We start from the raw sequence: 26726 nt of genomic DNA on the forward strand, positions 1-26726 counted from the left end.
GTTGCGGGGTTGTTTGCTGCAGGAGGGGCAGGAGCTCTTCACAAAATAGATGACATCATGAGAAAAGAAGCTTATGTGGCAATACTGAAGCAACATCTCAAGACATCAGCCAGAGGGTTAAAACTTGGGTGGAAATGGGTCTTCCAAATGGACAATGACCCAAAGCATACTGCCAAAATGGCAACAAAGTGGCTTAAGGATAACAAAATCAATGTTTTGGAGTGGTCATCACAAAAGCTCTGATCTCAATCCTATTGAAAATTTATGGGCAAAGTTGAAAAGGCAGGTGCGAGCAAGACAACCTACAAACCTTGATCAGTTACACCAGTTTTTTCAGGAGGAATGGGCCCAAATTCCAACCAACTATTATGAGAAGCTTGTGGAAGGATGTCCCAAATGTTTGACCTAAGTCATTCAGTTTAACCCCTTTCCGACATCAGGCGTAATAGTACGCCTATGTCGGACACCCTCACTTTGATGTGGGCTCCGGCGGTGAGCCCACATCTTTCCCTGCACATGACATGTGTCCGGAACAGCCGTGGGTGGAATCGTGATCCACCCACGCTATTAATCCATTAAATGCAGCTGTCAAATGCTGACAGCAGCATGCGCTTCTGGCAATCGCGCCGGAAATCAGCCCATTGGTGACCCCTGTCACGTGATCGCGGGTCACCGATGGGTTGGTATGACAACCAGAAGTCTCCTGCAGACATCTATGGTTGTCACTGCCAGATTGCTATAAGCGCCACCCAGTGGTCGGTGCTCATAGCAAGAGAGTAATTCTGCTGCATACAGGCGATCTGCTCATTGCCAGTATGTAGCAGGGTTATAGCAGCTTCTAGTCTCCCATGGAGGCTATTGAAGCATGCCAAGAGTAAAAAAAAAATGTTTTTTAATAATACAAAAATTTTTTAAAAAAAGTTTAAATTACCCCCCTTTCATCCTATTCAAAATAAAACAATAAAAAAATCAAACATACACATATATGGTATTGCTGTGTTCAGAATCACCAGATCTATCAAAAAAGGATTAACCTGATCACTAAATGGCGTAGAGAGGAAAAAAAGTGAAAACGCCAGAATTACGTTATTCTGGTTGCCACGACATTGCATTAAAATACAATAACGGCCAATCATAAGGTTCTATCTGCACCAAAATGGTATCATTAAAAATGTCAGCTTGGCGCGCAAAAAAATAAGCCCTCACCCAACCCCTGATCACGAAAAATGAAGATGATACGGGTATCGGAAAATGGCGCATTTTTTTTTTTTAAATAAAGTTTAGAATTTGTTTTCACCACTTACATAAAAAAGAACCTAGACATGTTTGGTGTCTATGAACTCGGAATGATCTGGAGAATCATAATGTCAGGTCAGTTTTAGCATTTATCGAATCATAGTAAAAAAGCAAAACAAAAAATAACTGTGAGATTGCACTTCTTTGGAATTTCACCGCACTAAGAATTTTTATCCATTTTCCAGTACACAAAATGTTAAAACCAATGACGTTGTTCAAAAGTACTACTCGTCCCGCAAAAAACAAGCCTTCACGTGGCCATATTGACCAAAAAATAAAAAAGTTATGGCTCTAGGAAGAAGGAGAGCAAAAAACAAAAATGCAAAAACGAATATACCTCTGGGGGTTCAGAGGTTAAGGGCAATGGTCCCAAATACTAATGAAATGTATGTAAACTTTAAACTTTTGACTTTGCCGTAAGTACAGTAATAAAAATGCCTTAAAACATTCTCTTTCTCATTATTCTGTCATTTGGCAAATATTAATAATTATGGTAATCCTAATTGACCTAAAACGCGAAAGGTTTATTCTGATTTCATGTCAGATATTCAGACAAATATGCATATGTATCTTTTTTTATAGTGTATGTAAACTTATGGTTTCAACTGTAATTCAGCACCCATGTCTATTCAGGTCTCATGGTGAAGTATAATGATAATGAACAGGCGAGAACAACACAGATCATGTTGACTGCATCATGCAAAATACAGAAATCCTTTGACAGAGACGCCAAAGAGATTAATTATGAATAACATAGGCCAAATCCTGTACTTCATTATATTCATTTTTTAATTACTTGGCTAAGAGTGAAGCTTTACGTCTGTGACCAGCATGAAACAAACATGACTGTGTGTCAAGCTGCTTTGTATGTGAAGATAATCTTATTAATTTTGCTTGTAGTTAGTTCATACTTGTATTTGACATTAGTGCTCCAGATAATGCAACACAAAGAGGGTGTAAAATGATTCTATGCTGTCAATAGTGGCTGATCTAGGCTGCATACAGTTAGTTTTATTAGCAATGAATTAATAAAATGCTATGCATTTGTATTTGGCCACAGACCTGGCTACATGGGAACTTGAAAGAACAGTAAAAAGAAGTACCTGTGGCAAAGAGTTGTGCCCATCTACATTATTTTGTACTTTGTTTTATGTGTGGACAGTTTTGTATTCACAATCCTTTTAGGAACAGATAAGGAAGTTTCAAAAACTGATATATATATATATATATATATATATATACAGAGGGTGAAATAAGTATTGAACACGTAACCGATTGTCTAAGTAAAGATATTTATAAAGGTGCTATTGACATGACATTCTCACCAAATGTTGGTAACCACCCATTCAATCCACACAGCCAAAGAAATCAAACCATAAATGTACATAAATTTAATTATGTGTAATAATGGGAAATAAGTAACGATGGGTAAAACCAGTGAGCTGTCTCAATACCATTATAACATTTTTGTTACAAAACATACTGATGGCATTGACAAAAGAATTTCTAAACTAGTGAAGATTTCAGTTAGCACTGTTGGGGCAATAATCTAGAAGTGGAAAGAACATCATTTCACTATAAACTGGCCATGATGAGGTGCTTCCCACAAGATTCCAGACAGAGGAGTGAAAAGAATTATCAGAAGAGTTGTCCAAGAGCCAAGGACCACATGTGGAGAGCTACAGAAAGACTTGGAACCAGCAGGTACAACTGTTTCAAAGAAACCAATAAGTAATGCAAACAACCTCCATGGCCTGTATACATGCTCACCACTCAATACTCCATTGCTGACAAAAGCATTTTCAAGCACTTTTAACTTTTGCTCAACAACATTTAGATAAGCTTGTGAAATATGGGAGAACATAGTCTAGTCACATGACACCATAATTGAACTCTTTGGTTGCCATAATATACACCATGTTTGGAGGCCAAAAGGCAATACATATCACCGCAAAAGCAGCATACTAACAGTGAAGTATGAAGGTGAGAACATCATGGTGTGGGGCTGTTTTCAGCATATGGCACTGGCAAATTCATGTAATTGAAGGAAGGATGAATGGTCAAGTGTTCCAAGACATTAAAGATACAAATCTGCTGTCATCTATGAGGATGATGAAGTTATAATGAGGGTGGACATTTCAGCAAGACAATGATCCCAAACTCACAGCCAAGGAAACTCTCAATTGGTTTCAGAGAAAGAAAATAAAGCTGCTAGAATGGCCCAATCACTTGACCTGAATCCAATAGAAAATTTATGGTAGGATCTAAAGCTATGAGTTCATAGAAGGAGCCCACGGAGCCTTCAGGATTTTAAGAGTGTTTGTGTGGAAGAAAGGGCCAATATCACACCTGTGCAATGCATGTGACTAGTTTCTTCATACAGGAGGCATCATGAAGCTGTCATCACCAACAAAGACTTTTGCACAAAGTATTAAATAAATCTCAGTTAGTGTGTTCAGTATTTTTTTTCCTGTGTCATTTCTCACTATTACACATAACTCAACTTGTGGACATCTATAGTTTGATTTCTTTCCTAGTGTCTTGTGGATTGGTTGTTACCGACAAAAGATCAGAATTTCATGTCAATAGCACCTTTAGAAATATAGCTACTTAGAAAATTGGTGGCATGTTCAATACATATTTCTCCCGCTGTATGTGTATATACATATATTATATATATATATATATATTTTTTTTTAACTCAAAATTTTATTTCCACCTTTTATCATTTGTACATTTCAGCAATTTACAACAGATTCTAGTTCTGTTTCTTCTCATCTACATTTTTTTGCACATTTGTTCTGCACTTTTAGTAAAGTTTACAAAGTGTCATTTACAATATGTACAAAAGAGCTACCAGATCTCATCTTATTGAAAAAAACTAGCAGAACTAAGCTAATATTAAACTTACACAAAGCACCAAGATAATGGGTGGAGCGCTGGGGTCCGGATGAAAAGCTGCACCACCTAACAGTCAATAATGTCACCATAATGACTAGCTGTATAGCAGTTTGGAACATAATATAAAGATGAATTAGAAGATAGCGCTGCCCGGTTTAATTCACTGAGCGCTCATTATAGAGCTACTGCTTCATTATGTTCCATGGGTTCTTGTAGACCTATACTTGCATAGACTTTATGTTATTCAGTTTAGTCAGTTATATTGAGATTATTTACCTTATTTCTTTTTGTAAGAATTTAAACACATTTTTTTCATGTTTTATATTTTTTATTATTAAAGTATCATTGAAAACCTCATGTTCTGAATTTCAGCCTGGACGTGCATTGGGGTGTGGCAATGCATTTACAATGCCTCAGCCTATATTCCTGAACTAGCAGCACCTTCCCAGGGCTGATTGACAGGTTGTTTCCTCTGGTGCACAGCCACTGACCTGTTAATAAGCCAGGGGAGGGTGCAGCAAGGTTGGAAAAGCAGGGAAGGCTGGGGCGCTGTAAGTGCATCATCATCACGCCCCAATGCTCTTACACACTGAACTTCAGAACATGATTGATCTTTCCATACCGCTAGAGCTGCACTTTGGGGCTATAAAGGGAAAGACTATATGATCTTTTAGAGCACCAAACAGTCATGTCAATGATTTGGGGGTGTTGCTGACAGGTTGGCTTTAATGAACATAGAAAATACAGTACATGCGCTACACACCACATTTAACATAAAGACACCATTCCCTCAGTTACATGAGTTGTCCAGCATATTTTCTAGTGGAAGAAACAAAGGAAAAGGAGACATCATTTCAAATTTACCCTGGATTTCGAGTCACCCATTCCAATTTCAATGTCTTTCTGCAGTTTTCTTGTTTTGCACTTCAGGAGGTTGACAATCCTCATTATTAAATACACAAACGATTTAGGACTTGGAACAATGCTGAAAGGAGGAGGAAGTGTTTTTCCATCATCAAAATACGACAGCCATAACTTCGATCGGGCAAATTTCCATTCCACATCACTGTCATCCTATACGTATAAGAAACATAAAAAGGACTCCTCATATCCATTACATGGACGTGCAGGACTCAATTTACAATGGAGGAAACAACCATTATTCCGAGCTTGATATTTTCTTCTGTTTGCTTTTATAGAGACATTTCATTAAGGCTACAACTCTAATACAACTCTAATACATTACATACATTACATTCTTCCAGTGGAAATATGAAGCTTGGGAACATTCAAAATGAATAATAAAATACTGTCCTGTTCCAATCTTTTTGTGAGTGGGCCCAGAGGTCCACCTTACCAGGGCATTGTACACAAGCACCAGCATTTTATTAGATTAGTAAGTCGCAGCTGCAATTTTCCACTGAGTGACAGGTCACTCTTATTTCATTGACCTGCCTCCCATGACCTGTCGGTCAGACACAGAGAGTGGGCAGTGAATAGGGAGGGAGGGCATGAGCTCTGTAAGTGCAATGTCCCACCCCAATGCACTTACAGCTCATTTGCATAGAATTTCAATGTTGAATTTTTCAGAAACTGCAAAACAGATTTCTACAATTAAGGTATGGATTTAATTAGCATCAAAGTGACTTTACATTTATGATATTAATTTGAAGTATAAAACCCCCACGACAAGTTCCCTTTAGCAAAAACAATAAAATGAATCAAGGAACTGATCTCATTGTTTGCAACGTAGGCTCCAGTCTAGTGGCTTGATAACAACTTGTCATCTAACATTCTGATCCATTCCTGGATGATTGCCTAGAAATAAATAGGGAAAAAGCCTGATAGCAATTATGCTCCTCTGTATCAGGCTAAAAACACTGAGCCTCATGCATCAAAGATATGTGGACTCAGCCTTATACAGGCAATTTGATAAAAGTGACAACTCAGGTATGCCATACCAGATGCCTATGCACACAATGCCTTGAAAATGTATGCATACCATGTGAACTTTTCCACGTTTTTTCACATTACACTCAAAAACTTAAAGGGAACCTGTCATGTGAAAAACCGCCATCAGCCTGCAGATATGGGGTTAATCAGGTTAATAGCATTCTGAACCTGCCCTGCGCTTATAGCCCCGCTACTGGGAGGAAATTAACTTTATTCCTCCCGGCAGTGTTTGATGTTCAGCTAAGGGGGTGGTACTGACACGGTTTCAGTCACCGCTTTGTGCATAGAGAGTGGGGGCTTTAACCGCACCTCCAGCACTGACTGACAGCCGACTCAGCATTAATATATATTATATTGGGATTTTGAATGATATACCAACACAACTGTTTGTGAAGTGTAAAGGAAATGATACATGGTTTTCTAAATATTTTAAAAATATGAGTCTGAAAATAGTGATGTGCATTTGTATTCAGCCCCTCTGAGTCAATACTTTGTAGAACCACCTTTCACTGCAATTACTGCTGCAAGTCTTTTGGAGTAGGTCTCGACCAGCTCTGCACATCTAGAGGCTGGAATTTTTGTCCATTCTACTTTATAAACTAGCTCTAGCTCAGTGAGATTGGATGGAGAGTGTTTGTGAACAGCAATTGGCAAGTCTTGCCACATATACTCAATGGGAATTAGGTCTGAAGTTTGACTGGGCCATTGAAACAACATGAATATGCTTTGATCTAAGCCATTCCATTGTAGCTCTGGCAGTATGTTTAGGGTCATTGTCGTTGGAAGGTGAACGTTCGCCCCAGTCTCAAGCTTCTTGCTGCCTCTACTAGGTTTTCTTCCAGTATTGTCATGTATTTAGCTCCATCAACTCTGAGCAGCTTACCTGTACCTGCTGAAGTAAAGCATCCACACAGCACAATACTGTCACCACCATGTTTGATAGTGGGGATGGTGTTTTCAGGGAGAAGTTCAGTGTTAGTTTTCTGCTACACATAGTGTTTTGCATTTAGCTCTAAAAGTTATACTTTTGTCTCATCTGACTAGAGCACCTTCTCCCACAGGGAGCTGTGTCCCCTAAATGGATTTTTGCAAACTCCAAACGAGACTTCTTATAGCTTGCTTTCAAAAATGGCTTTCTTCTTGCCACTCTTTCATAAACACCAAATTTGTGGCGTATACTGCTAATAGTTGCCCTGTGGAAAGATTCTCCCACCTGAGCTGTAGATATTTACAGGTTCTCCAGAGTAACCATGAGCCTCTTGGCTGCTTCTCTAATAAGTGGGATGTCAGTTTAGATGGACAGCCATGTCTTGGCAGGTTTGCAGTTGTGCTATATGTTGTGCTTCCATTTTTGGGTGAAGGATTGAACACTGCTCTAAGAGATGTTCAGAGCTTGGGCTATTTTTGAAAGTTAACCCTGCTTTACTTTTCTCTACAACTTTATCATTGACCTATCTGGTGTGTTCCTTGGTTTTCATGATGCTGTTTTATCCATAATTTTCTCAAACAAACCTATGAGGCCATCACAGAACAGCTGTAGTTATACTGAGAATACATTACACACAGGTGGACTCAATTTTCTAATTATGACATCTGGAGGCAATTGATAACTCACAATTTTATTTAAAGGTATCAGACTACAGAGGACTGAATACAAATGCATGTCACAATATTTACATTTATTTATTTATTTATTTTTAAAATATTTAGAACACCATGTATCATCTCCTTTACACTTCACAAACACTTGCTACTTTGGTAGATCTCATAAAGTCCCAATAAAATATGTTTATATGTTTAAGTTTGTCGGTGGAACATGAAAAAAGTGGAAAAGTTCATAGGGTACAAATACTTTTCAAAATGAGTATTATCATAAATGTAACAATCTGTACAACAACTATAAGGAAAATCTGTCAGCAGGTTTTTTCTTTATAATCTGAGAGCAGTATGATAATGTGCCACTTACTAGACTGTGTGTTGCTGTTTCAATAAAATTCCTGTTTTATCAGCAGGAGATATCACTACAGGACTAAGTATTTCCTGTCTTTTAATCAACTGCACTGTGTAACACCACCTTCACCACTGAATTGCTTTCACTTAATTTACAGTGAACACAGAAATCTGTCAATCAGTGGCTTGGGTGGGGTTAAACAGGATTCAGCATTACAGAACTGCTAAATCTGCAACAGAAAAACAGTGATTGCAGCAAAATAACAGCATGCAGACCGGCAAGTGACACATCACTAGAATTAGGGTCTCAGCATCTATATCATGCTGCTCTCAGATTATATAGCAAATACTTGATGACATATTCTTTATAACAGATTATTTTTGGTCAATGGTAAATACATATATTCACCCCAAAATAGCACCTCTAAAAAACCCAACAAGTACTGCTGTGAAAAAAATAATTACGACTGTAGAAATTTAGAGCAATTAAAAGAAATTTTACAATATTTATCCACTTATGAGTCTCTTCTTCTCCTCCTCCCAGCCTACTGCACTCATCTTCCATTATAAACAAAAAAAAACAGTTAAAATATGTCTTAGTTGAACAAAGACTGACTGCACAGTGAATTGTCAGTTTACACCTCCTTTTATAGTCTATAAAAAAGGGTAAAGGGAGAGAAATGAGGAGTTAAGTGAGAAAATACACATAAACAGACTGGAAAGGATAATTGTGCTGTAAAGAGTGAGTGATTTAACTCATCACAGAGCTGGATTCAGAGCCACACAGCTTAATACTGCTGCATAATCTCCTCCATGCTTTTTGAACATGTGCTGAACAGAGAAAGAGTCAAGAATGCTTCATGTCGGTGTACTGTGTATGGCAGACATCACAGCAGTTGCTTTCCTCCCTCTAGCTCAGAGAAAAATTGAAAATTAGAAAAAAAAACCTGAAGAGAGGGAAACTGGTATTATTCCTCATAAATATGAGCGCTTATTCTAAACAGTCACCTAAAATGCCAGGTATGCTTTAAAGTAGTGGTGCTATTAAAAAGCTTATATTACCACATGTAAGTTTGCCAGGTGTCTCACAGTTGACATCTCCACAATCACAAGAATGGGGGCCCAATGTTCATGGGATAAATGGGGGTCTCAACAGCTGGACTCTCTTGACTTTTATAATCAATGCTGTGAATATCTTGTAAATGTTTTTTTTTAACAGGACAACCTTTTACACTCCTTCCCATTCCATGATGAACTATCAAGACATGGAGCAGGTGTGGGTGTATGGAGCTAGCTAAAATCCCTGCAGCTTAGACCTTTTAGAGATCATTTCATCTTCAACTTGACTAACCCCTTAACGACCGCCGATACGGCTTTTAATGGCGGCAGTTAAGGGTACTTAAACAACAGCGCCACTTTTTAATGGCGCTGAGGTTTAAGGTTATAGTGCCCCCAGAGTTGGAATTTCTCCGGGGTCTGGGCTACCGAGGTAGCTGAGACCCCAGAGAACATGATTCGGGTCGGTTTTTACCGACCCTGTTGTTTTGCGATTGCCGTTATTAACGGTATAATATCAACCGCAAAAAAAAGTCTGATTTTCTATTTAATTTCTCTTTCCTCTGATGTGATCGCATGGTTAGGGTTGGGATTAGGGTTAGGTTTGTGGTTAGGGTTATGGTAAGGTTTGGGATTAGGGTTAGAGGTGTGTTGGGGTTAGGGTTGTGGTTAGAGTTGGGATTAGGGTTAGGGGTGTTTTGGCGTTAGGTTTGTGGTTAGGGTTATGGTTGGGATTAGCATTAGGGATGTGTTGGGGTTAGGGTTGTGTTTAGGTTTATGGTTACAGTTGGGATTAGGGTTAGGGGTATGTTGGGGTTAGGTTTGTGGTTAGGGTTATGGTTAGGGTTGGGATTAGGGTTAGGGGTGTGTTGGGGTTAGGTGTGTAGTTAGGGTTATGGTTAGGGTTGGGTTTAGGGTTAGGAGTGTGTTGGGGTTAGGATTGGAGTTAGAATTGGGGGGTTTCCACTGTTTAGATACATCATGGGGTCTCCAAATGCGACATGGCGCCACCATTGATTCCAGCCAATTTTGAGTTCAAAAAGTCAAACGGTGCTCCCCTCCTTCTGATCCCTGCCATGTGCCCAAACGGTGGTTTACCTCCACATGTGGGGTATCAGCATACTCAGGACAAATTGCACAACAACTTTAGGGGTCTAATTTTTTCTGTTAACCTTGGGAAAATAAAAATTTGGGGTGCAAAAAGATCATTTTTGTGGAAAAAAATATGATTTTTTATTTTCCCGGCTCTACGTTCTAAACTTCTGTGAAACACTTGGGGGTTCAAAGTGCTCAGCACACAACTAGATAAGTTCCTTTGGGGGTCTAGTTTCCAAAATGTTGTCACTTGTGTTTATTTTTCACTATTTAGGCATATCAGTGGCTCTCCAATCGAGACATGGCGTCCGATCTCAATTCCAGCCAACTCTGTGTTGAAAAAGTCAAACTGCGCTCCTTTCCTTCTGAGCTCTGCCGTAGTTTAAAATGTTTGTGAAAAAATGTTAAATGTTCATTTTTCCTTCCACATTGCTTCAGTTCCTGTGAAGCACCTGAAGGGTTAATAAACTCCTTGAATATGGTTTTCAGCACCTTGAGGGGTGCAGGTTTTAGAATGGTGTCTCTTTTGGGTATTTTCTGTCATGTACACCCCTCAAAGTGACTTCAATTGTGATGTGGTCCCTAAAAAAATGATGTTGTAAAAGTGAGAAATCGCTGGTCAACTTTTATCCCTTATAACTTCCTAGCAAAAAAAAATTTGTTACCAAAATTGTGCTGATGTATGTAAAGTGTACATGTGGGAAATGTTATTTAATAAAGGGAACCTGTCACCTCGTTTTGCCGCTATAAGATGCGGCCACTGCCTTTTCGGGGCTTATCTACAGCATTATGTAATGCTGCAGATAAGTCCCGAATCCGACCTGAAAGAGAAGAAAAACAAGTTTTATTATACTCACTCGGGGCCGGTCTGGTCCGGTCCGATGGGTGTCGCAGGTCCGGGGCCTCCCATCTTCATGCGATGTCGTCATCCTGCTTGCTTTGTGCTATGCTCCTGCACAGGCGTACTGATCTGCCCTGTTGAGGGCAGAGCAGATTTCTACAGTGCGCAGGCGCTGGGCCACTCTGACCTTTCCATGTGCCTGCGCACTACAGTACTTTGCGCTGCACTTAAACAGGGCAGATCAGTACCCCTGCGCAGGAGCGTGACACGAAGCAATGACGACATCGCATTAAGATGGGAGGCACTAGACCCGGACCTGCGACACCCATTGGGTGCTCTGCCAACATTTTGTGAAAGGCCAGAGCCCCCGTAGTTCCATGGTTTCCTGTGCGGTGGACTCTGGGAAAATGGCTATCGGGGGGCCGTGCATGGGCAGATGGAGATCTTGGCACCAAGATCTCGGGAGATCTCAGCAATCACGGGTCACTGATGGGTTGGCATGACAACCAGAGGTCTCCTGCAGACCTCTATGGTTGTCACTGCTGGATTGCTATGAGCGGTGCCCGGTGGTCGGCGCTCATAGCAAGTGAGTAATTCTACTACATAGAGGAGATCTGATCATCGCCTGTATCTAGCAGAGGCGATCGGGTTATGACAACTTCTAGTCTCCCATAGAGACTATTGAAGCATGCAAAAAGTAAAAAAATGTTTTTGAAAATATATATAAAAAAGTTCAAATCAACCCCCATTCAAAATAAAACCGTAAAAAAAAATCAAACATACACATATTTGGTATTGCCGCATTCAAATCGCCCAATCTATCAATTAAAAAAAAGGAGTAACCGGATGGCTAAATGGCGTAGCGATAAATAACATCAAAACTCCAGAATTACGTTTTTTTAGGTCGCCGCTACATTGCATTAAAATGCAACAACCAAATATCCATCTGCACCAAAATGGTATAATTAAAAATGTCAGCTCGGTGCACAAAAAATAAACCCTCACCCAACCCGAGATCACGAAAAATGGAGAAACTTTGGGTCTCGGAAAATGGCGCAATTTTTTCTTTTAACAAAGCTTGGAATTTGTTTTCACCACTTAGATAAAAAAGAATCTAGACAAGTTTGGTGTCTATGAACTCGGTATGACCTGGAGAATCAAAATGGCAGGTCAGTTTTAGAATTTAGTGAACTTGGTAAAAGAGCAAAACAAAAAACAACTGGGATTGCACTTTTTTTGCAATTTCACCGCACTTTGAATTTGTTTCCCCATTTTCCAGTACAGGATATGTTAAAACCAATGATGTCATTCAAAAGTACAACTCGTCCCACAAAAAACAAGCCCTCACATGGCCATTTTTACGAAAAAGTAAAAAGTTATGGCTCTGGGAAGAAGGGGAAGCAAAAAATGAAAATCCTAAAATACCTCTGGTCGTTAAGGGGTTAATAGCATAATGTAACCAAAACAACAAGCAGCTAAAAGTAGTCAGCTGTCAATTCTTCAAGCATTTTCCGTTATACTTTACAAATGTCTTTTTGAGCGTTTTGCCAGTGTTTTTGTTTAACAATCAAGAAACCATCTGAGCCTTTTCAGAGTTTAAAAAATTCTGGTATACACCACTAAAAAAGACAACACAAAAACATTGGAAAAAACATTAAAAAAAACATTAGCGATCAAAAACATCAAAAAAGCTCCCAGGAAATGACAAAAAAAAACACACATAAAGAGGCTTAAGAAAAAAAAGCAGGCATTTCCTGAATTGTCTTCCTCTTTGCAAGTTCGCTTTCTTATGGCGAACCTGTCAGCAGAATTTTGCTAAGTAAACCATAGACACTGTTAGGTTGGCAGTGTTAAACTGATTAAAATGATATCTGGGGTGAAGAAATCCGTCTTGTGGTTCTTGTGTAATCAGAGTTAGAAGTTTTCAGTTACTGATATGCCCGATATAAACAGTCTGTCTCTATGATGAGGAACAGGTTTGTGCTTCAGGTTGGCCCTGTGAGCAGGTCTTTCCTTGCACAGGCACCTCATTCACTGAAAACTTCTAACACACATTACACAAGAACCACAAGCCGGATTTCTTCACCCCAGGTATCATTTTAATCAGTATAACAGCGCCAACCTGGCATTGTCTGTAGTTTTCTTAGCAAAGTCCTGCTTTTATGTCCTTGTGACATTTGCGTCACATTTTTGAGATATCCATGTGTGATCCGTTTTCATACATCTACATAAAAAAATATGACGAAATACAATTTAAGTTAATAATGGAAATGTATCCATAAAAATCAGATTCCACTCAGATATTAAGTGAAAGATCCATTTTTTTGTACCCACCCATTGACTTGGGTATTCGATCAAAAATCTGACAGCACAAGTCAGAATTACACGCTCATCTGCATGAGCCATAAAGGTGCAGGCTTAATTAAAATTTATTATGTAATGTTTTTACCACTTATTAGTTAGACAAAGTTAGACTAAAAACTTTTAATGTTTGCATTAATCATTTTTTTCATATTTCCTTAGCAGTAAGTGGCGGAGCACAGCGACTTTTAGATTCAGTTTTCATTTAGCAAGTGTCTAAAACAAGATTTACAGGACAAAGTGACACATAAATCTTCTGCTTGGAAATTTCTACTTTAATCTACAGCATTGAAAAGTCATACAATTTATAATCCTTGACCAGTTATATCATCTCACCTAAGCACACATGCCTATCAGGTTGGCTGACCTGTCTTACTAAAACCAAAGTAAAAAATACATGATCTACAGCAAAGATGAATTTTCAATAGGTATTAATGGTGTCTTACTATTTTAGAATTTGTGGATTAAAGTCCATTGCTTATCAAAATACAATCATCTGACAACTACTACTGTAAATCACATATACCAAGTTATGCATACAAATATATGTATACACAGCCATAAAATTAAAACCACCAGCCTAGTAGTCTGTAGGTCCATTTCCTTCCCCCTAAATATCTCTCACTTGTCAAAATTAATCCAGAACTTTGAGGGTGTCCTGTGTCATTGATCCTTTAAGTCTTGTAAGTTGCATGGCGGGTGTTCCATGTTTAGGGCTCGATTTTCCAACACATACCCCAGACACTCAATGGATTGAGATCTGGAAAGTTTATAGACTAACTCAACAATTTGGACTTTGCCATGTTCTTCAGACCATTCCTGAACAATCATTGCAGTGTGGCAGGAGGCATTACCCTAAAAAGGCCACTTCCATAGGGTAGTTGCATTACCATGAAGTGGTGTGCCATTTTCTGCAACCATGATTCATGTAATGACATCACTAGTGACTAAACTTCATGTGATGTCATGACATTGCTGGGGCTTAGTAATCATCAGAAGCACCCACGATGCAAGAATTTGAGTGCCGCCAAAGAAATTCACACTCCCCTGGTCCAACTGCCATAGACCCGGTTGCCTGATCAGGGCAGTGTAATTCTTTTTGCTCATGTCTACTTGTAATAGATTTAAAAAAGTCAAGGTGGAGGGAATTATGAACTGTTCAAAATATCACTAATTTTGCATAAAAAACCTTCAGGCCTCTGCTAAAAGCTGAAGATGAAGAAGAATTTCACCTTTCAGCAAAACTACAACCTTAAAGAGGTTGTCCACTACTTTTTCACTGATGATGACCTATACTTAGGGTAGTAATATGTGTAAATAACCATATGCACTGCTATAGGTTGTGGTGCTCAAGTAGGTGCCCAAACCGTACAATGTTCTAGATAAACTTGGCACACACGTGATGAGATGCAAGTGAAAATTTAATATAAGGAGAGTACATACAGTATGACGTTTCGGTCACAATTTAGACCTTCATCAATGTACCTCTCATAGAGCATTTCATAGTGAATTGGGTCAATAGCATCCACAGGACTAGCGGTGGATACCGCGTCCGTTTATCACTGCACTTGTGCTATATCTTTTGAACTGACCTTGGCCTGAAATGGGATTAATTCCCTATTGACCCAATTCACTATGAAATGCTCTATGAGAGCACGTGTGTGCCAAGTTTATCTAGAACACTATACTTAGGGTAGGTCATCAATGTCTGATTGAACAGAGTCCAACACTCGGCATGCCCACTCGGCATCATGCCACTGTCTAGAAGTACTTAGTTTTGGAGCTGGCTGTCTTCTGATAGAGGTCGGATATTGGTTCTACACATCTGCCTCCTATTCAAATCAATAGGAGGCGGATGTGTAGTACCCTGCCTTCGCAACTGAATACTTCTGGCCAGTGGCGTTCATTGATAGGTTATCAATGAACAAATAGTGGACAACCTCTTTAGGTATATCTCCAAATCAACAAAATAATGGCCAGAAGAAGATCAATGCATTGGTTAAGAATAGCCCAGCCATAGCCCAGACCTCAATCCAATTGAAAATCTGTGGGTGACCTGAAGAAGGTTGTACACAGGAGAGGTTCCTGCAACCTGACAGATTTGGAGCACCACTGTTAGAAAGAGGGGGCAAAGATTGCCAATTTTAGATGTGTCATGTGTCATGCTGATAGACTCCTACACATAAGGAGTGAATGCTGTCATAAATTCAAAGGATACTGTAACAAGTTTTACTTTAAAGGTGTGCATATTTATGTAACCACATTCTCTTTCTTTATTTTTCTTTTCACTGAAAAAGATTTCATTTTGTTTCTTAATTAGAATTGTACTGATTACATTAAAGTAAAAAATAAAGTTCTGAAATTATTCTTCTTGGTATGATTTTTTTAATTGACAAAAACTTGGCATTTTATCAGGGGTGTGTAAACTTTTATATCCTCTGTACACTCTCCCATCTTTATAGCTAAAAATTAATATGAGTGTACTAATTTCCAGCTTTTTTGTGTATTTTCTTAATATATTAAAAAACATTATTGTCATTGTATTCCGCAGAAAATGCCAGCACCACTGAGGTATTTCCATCACTACATAGAAGACCTTCTAATTGCTACATTTTAATTATAGGCTATTTTCTTTAGTGGAAGAAATCGCAGTACACAATCTCCTACAAATGCTATGCAGGACTCTCCACACAATATCCTATTATGTATCTGTCAGTCTCCTTATTCCGATAGCGGAAAACATTTCAAGTGAAATAAATTTATCATGTCCTATCTGAAAGAGACTTTCTCTACTGACAAAAATATAACTGATACATTTGCTCTATTTTACGCCTCTAAAGAAACATTAGTGTTCTGCCGATGAAATTAATTTTGCACAGAATAAATTCCATTTTCATACCCAAACCTTTTCTTCCATTTAATTTTAAAATGTAGAGCATATATTTTAATACCAATTTTTATATTGCTTATGTTGCATTTCAATTTCCCTCCTTACCATTATGGCTGTATCTGTGAATCATTTGCATCTTATTTATCAACAATTAACCAACCTGAAAAAAGCACTTAACGTTAGAAAAATACTTTCCTGCATCCAGCTTCATGCAATAATGGGTTCAAATTGTAACGTTTAAGCATACTCAATGGTGGGATGCAATGGAAAACCATTTCACATAAAAAAAAGTCACTGGCGTTAACACTTCTTAGTGAGAAGCACTGAACCTTCCCTAGGTATAATAAATACTCTAGGACAATTCAGCCATATCTGTGCTATATGGGTAAGGGATGCCAGATCGTGACCCCTACTAATAGCCACAACAATGCCCTTAATGTTGTTACTTAGACTGTAAACATGAGCAAATGTCATAACATTTTCTTTTAGTACTTCACTATAATTTTAGCATTGGGAAGTTGAGGACGATCAATCCTATAATTTTTTTGTGTAGATACAGTGAGTGAGTGCCCCAGTAAAGAAAAATTAAATACCTAAATTTACATTGTTAAATGGTCACTGTCTTTTCAACAAATTTTGTAATATAATAAACGTGGAATGTATCTTATTAGATAAATCTTCTTTGTCCACTTTTCAGCTACTACTCTATTCTATTCTTTAAATGGACTTTAACTCCTTAGCAACATATAAGGTACTGGTACATCATATGACTTTGATGTGGGCTGGCACACCGAGCCAACATCTTTCCCAGCAAGTAATGGCTGAAGCATTCAGCCATCATCCACCTCTAACAGCCACTGGTGGAGTGAAGCTCCGCCCACGGCTGTTAATATATTAAATGTCAATATCAATCTCTCACAGCAGCATTTAACATGAATCAGCATTGGGGTGCACCATTCCACAAGTCCATTAGTATGCGCCCGTGACGTGATAGCGGGGCGCCAATGGATTACGATGACAGCTGGGGGTCTGCTGTAAACCCCAGTACTTGTCATCATGATTTACCTATGAAAGAATGAGTTCAGCTGGCGTTCATAGGAGATTGTGATTTTAGCTATACATAGCACAAGCAATTGGATGATTGCAGCTTCAAGTTCCCTAAGGGGACTGACAAATACAGTAACAATACAGTAAAAAGTAACAAACAAATGTTTTTGTTTTAAAAAAATACAAACGTTCAAATCGCCTCCTTTTTGCCCCATTAAAAATAAAACAATTGAAAAAAATAAAATACACACATTTGGTATCACCACATTGAGAAAAGTCCGATCTATGAAAATATAAAATAAATTAATCAGATCCATAAACAATGTATCAAGAAAAAAAATCAAAACGCCATGCAATAACAGGTGATCAAAACATTGTATCCACTAGGGTTGAGCGAAACGGGTCGGCAATTTTCAGAAGTCGCCGACTTTTGGCAAAGTCGGGTTTCATGAAACCCGACCCAACCCCTGTGTGGGGTCGGCCATGAAGTCGGCGATCTTCTGATTCTGGAATCGGAATTCCGATACCGATTCCCGATATGTTTAAGATATCGGGAATTGGTATCGGAATTCATATTTAAGTGTAAAATAAAGAATTAAAATTAAAAATATCGCTATACTTACCCTCTGACGGGCCCTGGTACTAACCGGGAACCTTCCTTCCTTAGAATCAGCCTTCCAGGACCTTGCGGTGACGTCGCGGTGACGTCGCGGCTTGTGATTGGTCGCGCGGCTGCCCATGTGACCGCTGCGCGACCAATCACAAGCCGCGACGTCACCGTGACGTCACCGTAGGTCCTGGAAGGGCTGATTCTTAGGAAGGAAGGCTGCCGGAACGAAGCCGAGGGTGAGTATATTCCTATTAGGTATATACTCACCCTCGGACACGCCCTGCTTCTTTCCGGCAGCCTTCCTTCCTAAGAATCAGCCCTTCCAGGACCTTCGGTGACGTCGCGGTGACGTCGCAGCTTGTGATTGGTCGCGCGGCCGCCCATGTGACCGCTCACGCGACCAATCACAAGCTGCGACGTCACCGTGACGTCACCGTAGGTCCTGGAAGGGCTGATTCTTAGGAAGGAAGGCTGCCGGAACGAAGCCGAGGGTGAGTATATTCCTATTAGGTATATACTCACCCTCGTACACGCCCTGCTTCTTTCCGGCAGCCTTCCTTCCTAAGAATCAGCCCTTCCAGGACCTTCGGTGACATCACGGTGACGTCGCGGCTTGTGATTGGTCGCGCAGCGGTCACATGGGCGGCCGCGCGACCAATCACAAGCCGCGACGTCACCGCAAGGTCCTGGAAGGCTGATTCTAAGGAAGGAAGGTTCCCGGTTAGTACCAGGGCCCGTCAGAGGGTAAGTATAGCGATATTTTTTATTTGAATTCTTTATTTTACACTTAAATATGGATCCCAGGGCCTGAAGGAGAGTTTCCGCTCCTTCAGACCCTGGGAACCATTGGAAACCCAATGCACTGCATTGGGTTTCGAGTTTCGGCCGACCCCGACCCCGACTTTTTTATAGGATCGGCCGATTTCACTCGACCCGACTTTTGAAAAAGTCGGGTTTCGTGAAACCCGACCCGATCTTATAAAAGTAAAGGTCGCTCAACCCTAGTATCCACCCCAAAATGGTATCAGTAAAAATGTCAGCTCAGCGAGCAAAAAAGCAAGCCCTCACACAGCCCCATAACCCGACAAAAAATTTCTTTTCAGATTTTTGATTTTTTTTTACCACTTGAAAAAAAACCATACTATACATGTTTGGTATCTGCAAAATCACACTGACTTGCAGAATCATATTGTCATGTCAGTTTTACTGTATAAAAAACAAATGTGAAATTACATTTTTCCTTTTTTTGCAATTTCAAAGCACTTGGAATTGTGTTCCCACTTTCTGGTGCATCCTATCATAAAATGAATGATGTCTTTCAGAGGTACAACTCATCCTGCAAAATAGCCCTTGTGTAGCTATGTGGATGGAAAAATGAAAAAGTTATTACACTTGGAAGAAGGGGAGGAAAAAGCGAAAACGGAGAAAAATGGAAAATTGGGGATGAAGAGGTCAAAGGGAATCTGTCAGCAGGATTACTCACCCCAAACTATATATATGCACACGTAGCTCTTTCAAAGACTAGTCCAGGAATATCTTCACATGGCCAGTACTTTTTTTCCATTATTGAGAAATCAGCGTTTATATTGATATGCAAAGGAGGCCTGCAAACTATTTGTAGATCTGAAACCTCTGTCACTCCAGTTCTACCACAGGCTCCTCCTGACTCCCTGATGACTCCTTTGCCTGAAGTCACACATCATAGAGCAGAGGTGTCAAACTGCATTCCTCGAGGGCCGCCAACAGGTCATGTTTTCAGGATTTCCTTGTATTGCACAGGTGATAATTTAATCACCTGCACAGAATGATTCCAGCACCTTGTGGAATGCTAAGGAAATCCTGAAAACATGACCTGTTGGCGGCCCTCGAGGAATGCAGTTTGACACCTCTGTCATAGAGGTTGTCAGGCAAGCAGGAGGATATGGTACTGGACGAGGAATAGAGCTGGAATGACAGAGGCATCAGATCTACAAACAGCTCTACAGCTTAATTAGCATTTTAATTCAAACTCTGATTTCTCAATATCAGAGGAACGGACAGCCTACCTAAAAGGCATTACCTGACTTGTCTTTGAAAAAACTACATCGTTTGAGGGGTGAAATCTTGCTGACGGATTCACATAAAATGAGTTTATTTTTAATAAAAAATGCAATTATCATCTATATGCAGTGTTGCTATTGTAAATGTCATCTATTGTGATCTCTTGTAATATCTCTTTAATTCTGACATTACAACATGATTAGGGTGATGAGACATTAACAGATCCATACAGATACATATATCCACAAGTTATAACGAAATACTCTTTCATTGCAAAACCTAATAGTATAAAATCCAGGGATACTGTTTATATTACTTTCATTTTCAATTCCAGTGAAGGAATTCCTTCACTGGACTCCTGGCTAAAATTGACCTGAAATGTCATGGGAAATGCGTTCTCCTTAAAAGCTCCTGACATCTTACTTATAAATAAAATAAAAGCAGTATTTCAGCCATCATTTCCGAATCAGTGATTAAGTACAGCAGGCCTGAGATGTGAAGTCTTTCTACTAGCAATACACCCATCAGTTTGGAAATGGCTCATTCAGTTAGAAAGCTGAGAAGTGAGTATTGGATTACCTCGATTTCTTGATATGAGCTGTTAATCATGGCAATCAGCATGTTCAGGAGGACCACCACCATTGTCACATTGTAGATGCCATAAAGCACATAGCCGATGTTCTCGATAAACTTATGGTCGTATTTCAGAACGACAGATGTTACTTCTGAGAGGCCAAATATGGACCAGAACAGTGTTTTAAAGCTCTCCTCAACACTTAAAAGACAAAAAAGACAAGTAATGTTATGTAGAACTTTGCTTCTATTATTTAATTATTGGTACTGGAAGTTATATAGTTGGGAGAAGAGTTATGAAAGTTAGCAAAGAAGTAAAATGGAGGTCTTACAAGTGGCAATCAACCAGCTCATGATTTTTTTTCCCAATCAAGTTGAAATATTAGAACTGACAGTTGACTTATTACTGAAACCAGTAATTTATGTTTCTCTTTAAGTTCACTGCTGCTAGTATTGTACTCACTAGCCACTTCTTCATCTGTTTTCGGCACCGCTCCGATTGGTCTCCTGCAGTTTGTGACCTGCCGGATCGCTCCAGTGTTTGCTGGGCAAGCCAGAAGTCACAACTCGATGTAAGTCTATGAAAGCCAGAACAAGGCCAGAATGAGACTTACATTCAGAGCTTATGACTGTTACCTCTGACTTACGGTCAGTCAGGAGTGGCGATCACAAGATGGTGCATTGGGACTGAAGAAAGAAAGAAAACAGAGCCGGACAGAGCAGAAAACAGTGGCTGGAAGGTGTGTAACTACAACAGGTGCAGGGGTTGCAATTGCACCAGGGCCCTGGAGCCTAGGGGGCCCTAAAAGTCCCTTTGGCCTACAGAAAAAGACTATTGCTATTAAAGATTTAAAATATTTGGTGGCCCCGTTGGAGCTTTCGCATCGGGGCCCATGAGTTTCAAGTTGTGCCACTGGTGGCTGGTAAGTTTAATACTATGGACAACGAACTTACATTAGTGACATCATTCCAGTACTGAAATAAAAATAACAATGCTGGCGTGGTGCTTTAATTATAATCAAATAATTAAACCCTGACATCCACATTTCATGTCATGTCTTTTATTTCAGTTTATCAGATACAAAGCAAATAAATTTGGGCCATTGCATTCAGTTAGTGACCGTACTGGTGGTGCATATTCATGATATATAAAACAGCACCGACTCTAGACTGATGTACGAAAACAACCTAACATAGTTTTACCACAATACTAAATGCATTCTGTGTAAACGATCTTTGCAAACAACATACTTTTCAAATACAATACGTTTTCTGAATTGAATCCTTTTCCTATTACAGGTTTTTAAGGATATATACTGTAGCTCATCCAGTAGCAGTTGTGTTTAGTGTCCACTGTAGGGGTTAAATAATGTGACAGCTTTAAGGTTGCAGTCGTTCTGGATGTGTCCTTTTTTATTCATTTTTGTTTTTACATGGCAAATGAGTTTTGAACGTTGAAAGATTTTTCCATTTTTTTATTTGTTTTTTACATTTTTACTTGTCTTTCCTTTTACCTATTTCCACTTAGTCCCACGATTTTATTTCAACACTTATTAGTCTGAACGCTCGTCTAATACACTACAATACTTATGTATTGCTTATAGCAAGATGTAACAGACCACTATACCTGCCAGATCTGGATATGATTGTTTGACGTCCGATTGCCTTGACAATAATCAGCTCCCCGTGAATGCAACTTGAGTGTATTTATGGAGTTAAAGTGGAGCCCCCTACCTTTCTCACAACTATCGTAAGCAAGCAGTTGCAATTAACTGGTATTTGAAGGGTTAAACAGCCAGGATCTGTGCTTTCATCCTTTGTCTGCACACTCACCATGATGTACTGGTACGTCGAACTGTGGGAACATCTTCCCAAATAGGATGCACCAGTATGCATGATGTTGGGAAGGTTTAAAAAAGGAATTAGCTGAAAGTTTAGGATAGCATATGGGGTAAACCCAACTTTCCCTAAATGAGCTCCCAATGAGATAGTGACATCACTTGTAGGAGCGTTGCTGGTCTCTGCACTCTGGATATTGAGACACCGCTCTGCTGCCACCTTGTTACTGCTGATCTGAGCCAACAACAGAGCGCACATTGTCATTGTGCACACCATGCAGGGACAAAGCAAGGACTAGCCCCACAATGAAAGTGAGGGTCACTGATGGATACGTCATTTTACGACAGCAGTCTCTGCCCCCTTATGACACTTTGGGAATCCCCGCATGCACTGGGAGTCTCAACCAATGTGTCATCAGAAAGTAGGAAAAAAATAGAAAAGCAGTTGGACAAAGTAGTTAGGGAAGGTTAAGGAATTTACTAATGCAAGTATATCAGAAAATAGGTCAGATTATGGCACTAAATATGGATTTAGAATGCATAATTACTTTGCCTTCGGACCACCCATTTAATCACTTACATTATCACTGTATATGTAGCATTAAACTTCAACCTGAAAAGATCTGAAAGAAAGCTCATTATAGGTAACAAAGTCCAGTCACTCCTTCTCCTGAAAACTTATTGGGCTCCTACACATGATATTACAATTATGTCACTGTCAGCCTGTGTCTCTTGTGTATGGCCAACATAAGAAACAACGGTAACCTGAATAGGAAGTTTACTTGGCAGCTGTGAGAGATTTCTTCTCCAGTCTATTAAAGAACCTTTTAGCACATGGCTTATACCGGTGACTGGTGAGTCTGTTATTCGAACACATACAAACTTTCACATTGTCTCCTGTCAACACTCAATTGTTATATCTCTGTTCTTTTGAGTGGGCTTATAAAGGGGCGAGGGTTCACAGTTACCTTGCCTTATTATTAATTCATAAGTTATTTCTTTAAGTGCACAAAGGCTCCTGGTTTTCATTCTACTTGTGCATTTTATTGTTCAACCAGAAAATGTGTTTACATAAATAATGCGAAACAACTTATAAAAAAGTAAGCATTGCTAAACCAAAAAATAATATAATACTTACGTCGTGAAAGCGGAATTCACTTTAGCTCCAAGGTAGTAAGAATACAGGATAAACATCCCAATCATAAATGCCAGGAAGACCATAATAAAGAGGACCATGAACTTAAAGATGTCCTTCACAGTTCTCCCCAGTGATATCTGTAGAGGTCCAAAACTTTCATTGGCTGGCAGGATGTAGGCTATGCGCGAGAAGCTCAGAACAACAGCTATTGCGTATAGGCCTTCAGATATAATCTGTGGATCAGACGGCAGCCATTTATCTCTGGCTGGAAGAAATCAAATACATGGTAAATAACTACAATAAATAATACTGGAATACAATCTGATCAGTGTCTTAAGTGATGGCTGAAGAAAAACATTAAATTTCCCTCATCCTACTTTACATTCTGGAAATATATGAGATGTCTCTCCAGTGAGTGGTGGATGTTTAGCAGAAGGTGGAAGATTTATGATGTGCTTGTTTAAATTACATCTCATCAAAGTAGCCTTAGATGTATGATGGTCCTACCACTTGTGACCTACATTATTCACCCAAGCAATGTATTCATTCAGAGAACATTTATTAGACAGCAAATCATTTCCAAAGGTCACAATGCTATAGACTAGAATAAAACGTTGTATGCCTAATCAGTGTATAAAGAGTATACAGGGCGTATCATCATCTTGACCATTTACTGAGTCTAGATCAACCATACTTTGCTCTATGTCTGTGATTTTGCATATTATGATTTCATCTGCAGCTAGTTCTACCTAACGGAGATAATTTCTATGAAATATCTATTGCACGTGCATATTGTGCCCACTTGTTAGTGCTGCTTCCAAATCACAGACACCTTCATCTGTGATTCTTACTAATCAGCACTTTCCTAAAACTGAGGGAAGTCACTAACCAGAGTGTCTGTCAGTCAGAAATTGATTGCTTCTTTGCACGCTACAAGAGCGCGAATGTCATATACTGTAAGTACAAATTATTCAAAGAAACAATTTGTTGTGCTTTCAGAAACTTTACTGATATGATTTACTGTTTTTTCAGTGGCATCAATGTTTTTCTGCTTTTTTCTACCCCATTAAAGGAAACCTGTCAGGACAATTTCAGTAAGTAAACTAGTAGTATGGCTGTATAGGTCAAAATATTAATAAAAATGATACCTGTCTTGTAGTAACCTGATGCACCTTGGCTGATAAATCAATGTTTAAAGTTATATGGAAATTAGCGTGGAAAAGCATTCTGGGCATGTGGATGCACGAGGAGTACATTGACACTCCCTTAATGCACTTACAATCTAATTTGCACGTGACTTTGAAGATTATTTTCTGATCATTGGCATACCTCATTAAAAAAACAGGTTTAATTTGTATTGCTATTTTACGACCTATACTATGCAACCATATTGTGACACTAGTCACTACTCACAGAAAAGCTGTGAGGTAGGGTAGTCAAGAGGTCTGGAGTCAGATACCAAGACAGCTCATTGTAAACTAAGGGGAAAGACAGAGGCATAGTCAGGTCACCGTCTGAGGTCAGAATTCAAGGAAGGTAGTGTATCAAAACAATGGGGCTAGGCAAATGGATGGTCAAAGACAAATCCAAGGTCGGTCAACAAAGATCAGAATATAAGAACTCAAAGCACAGAGCAAACACACACTACTTGAGCGAAGCTTCAACTGGCAGTAATTGGAGGCAGAGAGGCAGCTAAATAGCCAGGTAATGACAGCTCTGCATGCCCAAGCCTTTGACTGAACAAATGAGCTGTCCATCACCATACTGACAGCTCAGCATGCCCCAGTCCTAGATTGGACGGCTGAATTGTCACCGACTGCATCCAGACACAGCGATAGGAGGAATACTGACACATACCACTAATTTGTTGAATGTTATATAATTATGAGTAGAGTTGGGAAAATCAATTTGAAGGACTTTCCTTTTGCCAGGTCATCAATCTGTGACCTCAGGATGGGAGACCTTCACATCTCCTTACTTTTCAACATTCCGTAGTCTTCTTTTAATTAGTCGGTCTGGAGCGACGTTGTGTGTGCATCACATCACAATGATTGTTATGTCAGCGTAGTTAATCAAAAGAAGTACCGGCGGTGCCAGCAGGTAAGGATATTTGCAAGCCTCCCGCCCATCAGTCACAGATTACTGACCTGGACAATGGACCAGAGTCCTGTGAATCAAGTCTCCCATCTTTTGTTATGAGTTATGACAATCAAAATACAAATTGAATATAACTGGAGCTGCCAAGTTCAGTGATAGGCTCAGTGGTGATGAGAACTGTAGTCATAATGTCTCTGCTGCAGCCAAAACACACAAAGCAGCAGAGGAGAGGCAGTGTGGGACCCTGGAAGGGTGATTACTATCTGTGATTGTTGTTTTACAGGTATGCAATCGTTTGGACACCACTTTTGTGACATTTGAAACCTCTTTAAGCCTTGCTACCCTAGTATTCCAGAATATCTCCCACCATCAAAATCTTCAAAAATAACTAGCCTACAACCTTCTATGACCTTGTTGCCCCTGCAATGCTTAGGCTATTTTCACACATCTGTTTTTTGCCTTCAGGCATAATTCGTCTATTTTTTTAAAAAACGGATCTAGTGCAAATTGTGAAAAACTGATGCACCGGATCCGGTTTTTTTTGCTGGATCTGTTTTGGTTTATCGGGGAGAGAGAGAGAATGTAAAATGCAGGAATGGGGCAGGTTCACTGCAAAAAAACGGAATCGGTAGCCGGATCCAGTCAATACAACACACGTTTCATCCGTTTATCGCTGGAACTGTGGCTGGGCGTTTTTTCAACGGACAGAAAAAACGTTTATATGGACGTTTTCTCCATCCGCTGGAAAATAAATTTTTGACCGATCCGCCAAAAAACGGATGAAATGTGTGACCATCAGGCGCAATCCGGCGCTAATACAACTCTATGAGAAAAAAACGGATCCGGCGGGAAAAAAAAGGATCCTTTTTTTCAAAACTCGCCGGATTGTGCCTGACGGCAAAAACCTGATGTGTGAAAGTAGCCTTAAGCTATCAGTTGCAAGGTCTTCTCCCCATCTGTATCTTTCTTTTGTAAGGCTTATTTTATTTTTGTCTCTGGTATGTGCAGTCACATAACTAACTGTGTCTTACAATAAATGT

The 26726-nt window shown here is 39.5% G+C and overlaps 1 protein-coding gene across 1 annotated transcript in view; it reads right to left on the reverse strand.

The window, feature by feature from the left end:
* The window catches only part of TRPC3 (transient receptor potential cation channel subfamily C member 3), a 448690-nt gene that overhangs the window by 11337 nt on the left and 410627 nt on the right, over positions 1-26726 (reverse strand). Inside the window, exons 7-9 of the mRNA XM_077279043.1 lie at positions 23590-23854; positions 20620-20815; positions 5062-5271 (exon numbers count right to left, since the gene is read on the reverse strand). Coding sequence (XP_077135158.1) covers positions 5062-5271; positions 20620-20815; positions 23590-23854 — 671 coding nt within the window. The remainder of the gene's footprint in view (positions 1-5061; positions 5272-20619; positions 20816-23589; positions 23855-26726) is intronic.

Source organism: Ranitomeya variabilis, chromosome 1 (assembly GCF_051348905.1).
Source record: "Ranitomeya variabilis isolate aRanVar5 chromosome 1, aRanVar5.hap1, whole genome shotgun sequence".
NCBI classification, from domain to species: domain Eukaryota; kingdom Metazoa; phylum Chordata; class Amphibia; order Anura; family Dendrobatidae; genus Ranitomeya; species Ranitomeya variabilis.